Source organism: Protomyctophum parallelum (assembly GCF_964188405.1).
Source record: "Protomyctophum parallelum genome assembly, chromosome: 21".
NCBI lineage: Eukaryota > Metazoa > Chordata > Actinopteri > Myctophiformes > Myctophidae > Protomyctophum > Protomyctophum parallelum.
In genome coordinates this window covers 23,581,717-23,591,355 of record NC_139713.1, presented here as the reverse complement: position 1 = coordinate 23,591,355, position 9,639 = coordinate 23,581,717, and the positions used below count along the sequence as shown (strand labels likewise).

At 46.4% G+C, this 9,639-nt stretch overlaps 1 protein-coding gene across 1 annotated transcript; it reads left to right on the top strand.

The window, feature by feature from the left end:
- Window positions 1–649: 649 nt before the first annotated feature.
- Window positions 650–4,921, top strand: LOC310878889 (THO complex subunit 2-like; the record flags this gene model as incomplete). Its single annotated transcript, XM_083793306.1, has 1 exon — window positions 650–4,921. The coding sequence occupies one exon, from the start codon at window positions 650–652 to the stop codon at window positions 4,919–4,921; it is 4,272 nt and encodes a 1,423-aa protein (XP_083649432.1).
- Window positions 4,922–9,639: the final 4,718 nt, after the last annotated feature.

Below are 9,639 nucleotides of genomic sequence, written 5' to 3'. Positions count from 1 at the left end.
TATATATATAGTGTGTATAACTTATGCCCATATATGGAGATCCATGAGATGTGACCAATTTATAAATATGCCAATATATGGAGATCCCTGAGGCTAGTAAGTATATGCCCAAGGGGCATAGCCAGGGGTTTGGCACTATTGTAATTGATTTACACTAGTCCATGCCCGTTCGGGGATATGACATACCAATATCTCCCCCCAAAGGTTAGTTCCGTATAGTTAGAACAGAGTTAAAAGATATGGGATATTAAATGTTTACTTTTTAGAATTCTTCGACAGCTCCCTCTAATACAATAATCTGTACGGATGTCTGTCATTTTTAGTATTTGCATAAGCCTTCAAGGTCATCGAGGCTATAGGGCTAGTACGGGCTAGGCAAAACAATATCTTATGAATACAAACTTCTGCATGTGGAATGCCGTTGGCCTGCCACTAACCCACGATGAGAGTGTATTTAGACCAATCAAAATGCTGGTAGGCTTGTATTGTATAATGCCAAATAAGGAAACGCCTGCACAAATCAGCGTTGTTAAGCAACGGCTTGTGTTGTGTTTGTGACTTAAGACTTGACCGCTTCTACTAAGACTCAGAGACACGTTTTGACATTCAAGTCATACAACAAACTAGACCTCCCGGCTGTGTGGTGAAGATGGCAACACTTATCCTCCCCAGTGACTGGATCAACAACTGGGAAACATCAGGAAGACATGACTTTGTCCAGCTGTGCAAGGGTCTCACAGAGATAACTACCCATGACGGTACTAATCTCCCGGAGAAACAAAGTCACGACAGTACTATCCAAGATATACAATCTGCCTTGTATGAACTCTGCTGGCAAGTTGTACAGGGGAACTTGAAGTTGGATCTTGCTGCCAGTGTTCTTGGTGAAGTGAAGGAATTCAGAGATGACATGTCATCCATTTTAGCAGACGTTTTCTGTATACTTGATATAGAAACAAGTGCACTGGAAGAAAGAAACAAACGTGATCATTACACACAGTTGGTGGGAGCATGTTTTCTTTTTGTGCCAGTGTCAATTCTGAAAGAGAGGCTCGATCCAGAAACGCTAGAGTCTCTTGGACTTGTAAAGCAAGCTCTTCTGTTTAACCAGAAACTTGTAAAAATCAAGACAAAACTCTTCTACAAGCAACAGAAGTTTAACTTGCTGAGGGAAGAGAATGAAGGCTATGCAAAGCTTATCACTGAGATGGGTCAGGATCTATCTAACATCAACAGCCACGTTGTCCTCGAAAGCATCAAATCCCTCATAGGTTGTTTCAATTTGGACCCCAATCGTGTTTTGGATATCATTCTCGAGGTCTATAAGGATCGGACGGACCAAGATGAGTTCTTCTTGTCCCTTATCAAGTCTTACATGTGTGAGCCTGTCAGCCTTTGCCACATCCTGGGCTTCAAGTTCAAATTCTACCAGGGGCCCAATGAGGAAACACCTAAATCACTTCATCACATTGCTGCTGCCCTGCTTCACCACAACCTGATAGAGCTGGAAGACCTATATGCACATCTCATGCCACTGGATGCCACCATTGTAGAGGAACACAAACGAGAAATGTCAGAGGCCAAACAGTTCGCTCGCAGGCTAGCTAACCATCTATCTTCTGAGAAGAGTGACGACAAGGAAAAAGAGGAGAAAGAGAAGGAGGAAGGAGAGAGCAATAAACCACCTGATAACCAGAAACTCGGTTTGTTGGAAGCACTGCTCAGCATTGGAAACTGGCGTGATTCCCAGGCTATTATGGACAAGATGCCCCCTTTCTATACCACTTTTCACAAGGCTATTGCTCAGGCTCTCTGCCAGCTGGTGCACCTGACAGTGGAGCCAGTTTACTTGACTGTGGAGCCAGTGTCCCGAAGAGATGGGGTACCCATAGGGGAAAAGGGATGTAAGCCGTGTCCACTGAGAAACGAGAGCATCCCTCTGCTAGCAGAGAGCTTTGAGGACCTGCGGAGGGACACATTCAGCATGCTGGGGTACTTGGGCCCCCACCTCTTCCATGACCCTGACCTCTTTGCCAAGATAGTGCGTCTGGGCAAGGCCTTCATGAAGGAGTACCAAAGTGATGCCAGAGCTGACAAAGACAACATGGAGATATTGCTTAGTTGCTTCCTGAGCATTGCGGACCAGGTGCTGCTGCCATCTCTGTCTCTGATGGACTGCAATTCTTCTGGCATGTCTGAAGAACTTTGGGGGCTCTTCAAACGCTTCCCCTACCAGCACAGGTACCGGTTATATGGGAAGTGGAAAAATGAGACATACTCCAGCCACCCACTATTGGTCAAGGTCAAAGATCAGACTTTGGAAAGGGCCAAATACATTATGAAGAGATTGACCAAAGAGAGCGTGAAACAATCTGGAAAGCAAATTGGCAAACTGAGCCATAGCAACCCCGCCATCCTTTTTGACTATATCCTGTTTCAGATCCAGTGTTTTGACAACCTCATTGGTCCAGTGGTGGACTCCCTGAAATACCTCACATCGCTCAACTATGACATCTTGGCCTATTGCATCATAGAGGCTGTGGCCCACCCAGAGAAGGAGAAAACAAAGCACAATGATACTTCCATCACTTCTGGGCTTCAAAACTTGGCAAGTATGTGTGGAGCCGCATTCAGTAAATACCCCATCGAATTGGTCGGACTTCTTCAGTACGTGACCAATCAGCTGAAAGCAGGGAAGAGCTCTGAGCTGATCATCCTGAAGGAGGTTGTGCAGAAAATGGCCGGCATTGAGATCAGTGAGGAGATTACACCAGAGCAGTTGGAGGCAATGGCGGGAGGAGAGCTACTCAAAGCTGAGGGTGGCTGCTTTGACCAGATTAGGAACACTAAGAAGTCATCTCAGCGTCTTAAAGATGTCCTGTTGGACCATGAACTGGCTTTGCCTCTGTGCCTCCTAATGGCTAAGCAACGTGATGGGGTGGTTTTCAAAGAAGGAGTAGAGAAACACCCCAAACTAGTGGGCAAGCTCTATGACCAGTGTCACAACACACTAGTGCAGTTTGGTGGATTCCTGGCATCCAACTTGAGCACAGAGGATTACGTGAAACTTGTACCCTGCATTGACATTCTGTGTAACCAGTTCCACACTCCGCACGATGCCGCCTTCTTCCTGTCTCGGCCCATGTATGCCCACCAGATTCTGTCCAAATCTGATGAGCTGCAGAAAGAACAAGCTGGGCAGCAGCAGATGGTCCACAAGTATGAGGTAGCGTGCGAACAGGTGATGGCGCCAGTGCACGAGGCAGTCGTGTCCCTCTATCCGCCCGGCATCTGGGATGAGCTCCGTCCCCAGTTTTACGCCACCTTCTGGACCCTGACCATGTATGACCTGGCCGTGCCCCATGATGCTTATGAGCGCGTGGTCAACAAGTTCAAGAAGGAGAAGGAGAATTACACAGCCATGCAGGACAAGCTGCAAGAGGAGGAGGAGAAGCAAAAGGAGCACGTCCAGAGGGTCCTGCACCGCCTCAAACTGGAGAAAGACAACTGGCTGTTGGCTAAGTCCACAACAAACGAGACCATCACCAAGTTCCTGCAGCTCTGCATCTTCCCACGTTGCATCTTCTCTGCCATCGATGCTGTGTACTGTGCCCGCTTTGTGGAGCTTGTGCACCAACAGAAGACACCCAATTTCTGCACCCTCCTGTGTTACGACAGGGTGTTTTCTGTGATCATTTACACAGTCGCCAGCTGTACAGAGAATGAGTCGCAGTGCTATGGACTCTTCCTCTGCTGCATGCTGAAGACAGTGGCTCGCTGGCACAGTGATTGCGCCATCTACGAGAAAGAGTGCAGCAATTACCCCGGATTCATGACCTTCAGAGCCATGGGGTCCAACGGAGAGAACAAAGCTGACCAGGTGGACTACGAGAACTTTAGGCACGTGGTGCATAAGTGGCATTACATGCTGACTGAAGCTTCAATCCACTGCCTGGAGACTAGGGAGTACATCCACATGCGGAATATTCTGATTGTTCTAACTAAGCTCTTGCCCCTCTACCCCAAGGTGCTAAACCTTGGCCAGGCACTTGAGTTCAAAATCAGCAAGATCTGTCGGGAGGAGAAGGAGAAGAGGCCAGACCTCTATGCCTTGGCCATGGGTTATTCAGGTAAGTTGAGAAGCCAGAGTAAGCACATGGTACCAGAAAGTGAGTTTCATCACAAGGAGCAACCAGTGTGCAACGCCTCTCCTGCCGGCCAACAAAATGGCGCTTGCGGCATGGACAAGCCCCTAAAGTCACCAGTTCCCAGATCAGAGTCTGCCGAGTATGAGAGGGATCACAAACGGCGAATGCTTGACAGCCACTCCTCACTACCGCACTCCTTTTCTGTGAAGGACAATGGCAACAAACCCAAGGATTCTGCATCTAGGCACCACACCAACTACAATTCAGTTGTTCGATCCAAGAGCAAGGAGAGGGGAGACAGGAACACTATAGTTGGGTCCCTCAAGTCACCAGTTCCCAGATCAGAGTCTGCTGAGTCTGAGAGGGATTACAAGCGCCGAAGGCTTGACAGCCACTCTTCACCATCACACTCATCATCTGGCAACGAACCAAAGTATGAGAACACACAACACGGCAGATCCAGGGATCGGAACGACAGGAAAAGATTCCACATTGTCAGTGACCGGGATTCAGTGACCCAAGACCCCAAGCGTAGAAGAGGTGAGAATGGCACAAATTCCTCCAAAAGAAGCAAAAGTACCAGTCCTTCCTCAGACTCTACGCTCTCAGCTGAAAGATCTAGAGCTGAGAGAACCTCCTCTGGAAGTAAAAAGGACTCTCGGTATGATAAAGAGAAAAGATCCGACAAGAAGGACAGGAGGGGCCGTAGTGGTGGGAAAGAAGAGAAGAAACAAAGTGGCTCATTCAGGAACCGTCCATACTATGAGATTTAAATACTTACACATTCTCCATTCATGTTCTTAGCTGTGTTTGTTGGTTCACACAAAGCTCACATCAGAATCAGTCTCTGCATTATTGTCACATCACAGGCTTACAGGTGTAAAGAAATGGGTGCATTTTTGGAATTATATTTTAAATCAATCATAACACACACGCACGCACACATTATCCTCATGCTGGTTAGGGGAAGACACTTATTATGCCTTACTCTTACTCAAAATAAAGGCTACAGTAATAATGTTTCAATATTGTTGGAGCATAGAAATTCAAGTTAGTTAAATCATTTCCAGTTGCAGTCCAGCTTCATATCAAACCCTTTTTTTTCCCTCGTTTCTTTTTTTAACCTCTGCAATGGTTTGGAAGAACTATATATAAACGCTGTGCTGTCCTCTTGGAGAACAACACAGATTAGTAAATGGTAAATGGTGCATTTATATACATAGATTACATAGATTGTGCATTACATTCACCCATTCACAAACACACACACATTCATACACCGATGGCGGCGGAAACCATGCAAGGCACCAACCAGCACATCAGGAGCAATTAGGGGTCTAGTTTAGTTGCACATGCCATGGCTCTGGTATCAAGTTTGTCAATCCAAGTCACGATTTTGCATCCCACAATTAAATGAACTAGTACTAGTCCATATGCATTTGGGGATATGATATTGATATTGTGAGTAGGCTACATTGAAAGAGGGTCTTCACTCTTTCAGTAATACCTACTTTAGATACATTACATTACTTACTGTACATATGTTTATTATCAATGTACTTCACATTAAAATAAGGTTATTTCATTTGTAATAAAGTCTATCATGAATTAGTTTACAATTTAGAGTCAGTGTTTGTTTGTTAGTGTAGTTGGGAACAGGGCAACCAGTTACCAGACTATGAGTTTATTCCTAGAGTAACTTCTGATGTCATGTGTGTCACAAATTGACTTGGCCTGAATGTATTATGTAAATGTCATCATTCTAGTTCTATTTAGAGTTCAAGCCTATGACGGTAGGTTATTATAATTTTCACATCTCACAGTTACCAGAGGGGTTGGAGCTCAAGGAAACTACCATCCCAATCATAAATAACACAGCCTGTGAGATTCTACTTCCCCAAGAGCTGTACTTGTACGTGAACTCAGCTGGTCAAAAGTGTCACTTGTATGCTCTGAGTCTGCCATGTATGCTCTGAGTCCTAAAGCTCTCTGCTGCTGTCTAGGTTTGAAATACAGTAGTGGTCATACACACATACCCATTGACCTTATTTATTACTTGTGCAAGCAGAGTGTGCAAGTACTGTAATCGGCTGTGTATGTCGGTGGTGTCTGTCTATGTAGGTGTTCCACCGACATTAAATCAGGAACAAGAAAATAGCACTAGCAGGGATCATCCTTTCCACCTTGACTATTACGATCTTCCCCAGTGGAAGCTCAAAGGGTGGGAGGAGTGTGATACCTGCTCAGGATGAATGAGGGACAACCTACAAGGAATGACCAGGGGTCGTACTGTAGCCGTCCATGATGATGAGGTCCACTCAGGGTTTTACGACCGTACTGCTGGCCTTGAGGAAATGTCCCATGACTAGCTAGCTACTGGCTGAGTGTTCAGCAAATCATCATAGCTGATCCTCGACCACAGTGATGATGCCATCACCCTTCTGTTGAACCAGTGGACATACCAGGCCATGGTCCATGAGCTGCTGGGTCTCCACAACATCAGTAGCGTACCGAAGCAATTTAATGAGAAAGTAAAAGAGTATCTTAAAGACCTGTTAAACATGAAATGTGCAATTAAGTCCAAATCCACCTGTTCCAGTCCCATTGTGCGTTACTTGGACAATAACCCAGCTGGTTCACTCTCAGACATTCAAGGACCATTTGAATTATCTGAGGGGAGCCACAGGACCAAAGCTAAAAAAAAAACTATAGGTGATTCATGGGCAGACAATGGCCCAGTCCAGGCTTTGAAACAAAGGAAAGGAACCCCACCACTATCAGGGAAGTTGTTGGGATTCAGATTAGTATTAGTGCAAAGTCCAAAACCTCCTCTCTACAGAGAAGGCTGTGAAAAGGAAAGTACAAACGAAAGAACACAAAACATAGGGGGACATTACATGGTCAGATGAGCACCATTTGCTCGTTGGTCCCAAGACAAACTGGCCCTGAAAAAAATGTACACCTTTCAAAGTTTCAGTTTCCTGGCCGAACTGGGCCGCTATATGCGAGACGTTTATAGGGACTAGTTCTACTGTTCGCCATGCATGGTCTACAGTCTACACAGACAACAATCCACTCACATAACTCGTTGACTTCCACTTGCATAGTACAGAACAGTACATGCATACATGAATCAGATGATGATTTTGATGCTGTCGTGAGCATTGTGGGGTGTACTGGGCTTCGTAACATACACGATTATGTCAGAGGCTGAGTCTGATGCCGGCGTGTAGGGGTTAGCGTGGGTGTTGTAACCGATGACTGAGTCAGAGAATTCTGATATCGTTGTAGTGTGGTGGGTGTTGAAGCTGTCGACTGTGTCAGAGGACGGTTGTGAAGCTGTCGCATAGATCGGTTAGGGTGCGCGGTAGATTTAGCCGACTGATTCCGTTGCGTATGGGGCGACGATTGCATGAGAGGATTATTGTGATGCTGTCGTGTGGTGGGGGGAGGAGGTGGTGGTGGGCGTTGGTGGAACTGGAGTTGTCTACTATTTCCAGCCCCCAGAAGTTGTCCAGCAGTGTCCTGTCTCTCCTCATCCCACTTGTTCTGCAACCTGAAGCAAATATTGTCTTCGATTCTGAGCTCATCGGGCTTCCCCACCACACCTTTTTGGAAAACGTTCACCAGGCGATCCCGCTTATGACGCCACCAACTTTTGCCGAGGTGGTACTGGATCTGTTGTCTGCTGTGTTCAGTACTCATTTTGTGGCCTGAAACAAGGTGTCCAACTAGCTCCTGCCGCTCCTTCTCCCGTCGATCCTTTTCCAGTTTCTTCTGCAATACGACGCAAAGATCCTCTTTGGTTCTCAGTTCGTTCTCGGTGCGTTTCAGGTAATAATTGAGTTCTCTGTTCCTTTCAACCCCTATCTCCCTTTCTTGAGACAGTTGTCCAACTAGCGCCTGTCGCTCCTCATCCCATTTGTTCTGCAACATGAAGCAAAGATTCTCTTTAGTTCTCAGTTCTTCCTGGGTGTATTTCAGGTGGTACTGGAGTTGTCTAATCTTCTCTGCCCCTACCTCCTTCTCTTGAACTAGTTGTCCAACTAGATCCTTTCGCTCCTCATACCATTTCTTCTGCAACATGAAGCAAAGATTCTCTTTGTTTCTCAGTTGCTCTTGGGTGTTTTTCAATTGGTGCTCGAGTTCTCTAATCTTATCACCCTCTGACCCTTTTTTGGACCCCAATTGTCCAACTAGCTCCTGTCGCTCCATGTCCCATTTTGTCTCCAACATGAAGCACAGATTCTCTTTTGTTCTCAGTTCATCCTGGGCACGTTTCAGGTGGTACTGAAGTTCTCTAATGTTTTCAGCCCCCGAGTCCTTTTCCTGAACCAGTTGTCCAACTAGGTCCTGTCGCTCCATGTACCATTTCTTCTGCAACAGGAAGCGAAGATTCTCCTTGGCTCTCAATTCATCCTGGGCGTGTTTGAGGTAGTACTGGAGTTGTCTCTCTCTCTTGTGATTATCTCTTGAACGTGAATTATGTTCTTGAACAGGTCGTCCAGCTGACTCTCTCTTGGGACTCTTGGGACTCTTGGGACTCCTGGGAGTCTTTTCAGCCCATGAGGGACTATTGGGACTCCTGGGAGTCTTTTCAGCCCATGAGGGACTCTTGGGACTCCTGGGAGTCTTTTCAGCCCATGAGGGACTCTTGGGACTCCTGGGAGTCTTTTCAGCCCATGAGGGACTCTTGGGAGTCTTTTCAGCCCATGAGGGACTCTTGGGATTCTTTTCAGCCCATGAGGGACTCTTGGGAGTCTTTTCAGCCCATGAGGGACTCTTGGGAGTCTTTTCAGCCCATGAGGGACTCTTGGGAGTCTTTTCAGCCCATGAGGGACTCTTGGGAGTCTTTTCATTCCGTGAGTTATTTCCACGAACCAGTTGTCCAATCAACTCATGTTGCTCAATCTGGGGACTCTCTCCGTTTTCAGACCATGCTTTTTCATGAACCAGTTGTCCAACTGACTCCTGTTGCTCTCTCTTGGGATTCTCTCCATCCTCTGCCCAGGAACTGTATTCTTGAAACGGTTGTCCAACTGTCTGCTGTTGCTGCTCTCGCTGGGAGTTCTCTCTGTCTTCAGTCCATGAATATTCTTGAACCAGCTGTCCAACTGGCTGCTGTTGCTGCTCTCTCTCTAGATTCTCTCTGTCTTCGGCCCATGAACGATCCTCTTGAAGCAGTTGTCCAACTGACTCTGGTTGCTCCTCATCACTTTTCATCTCCATCCTAATAGACTGGAGGGAGTCTATCAATTCTAATAAGCAGAAAGCCAAATGTATCAGCCAGAAAGCCAGATAGGCTTTATAGGCTCTGATCTGACGTCATGCGGAGCACAAACCATTTCCCAACTATGAACGGTGATTCGGTGAAGAGGTTGGCCGACAAAAAGTAACCCATCAATGCAGGTTTTCATTGCTCCAACAGTTGACAGTGTATGTTTGGGTGTGTTTTGATGGGCATTAGCCCCTCCTATGTCCAGCTTTGAGG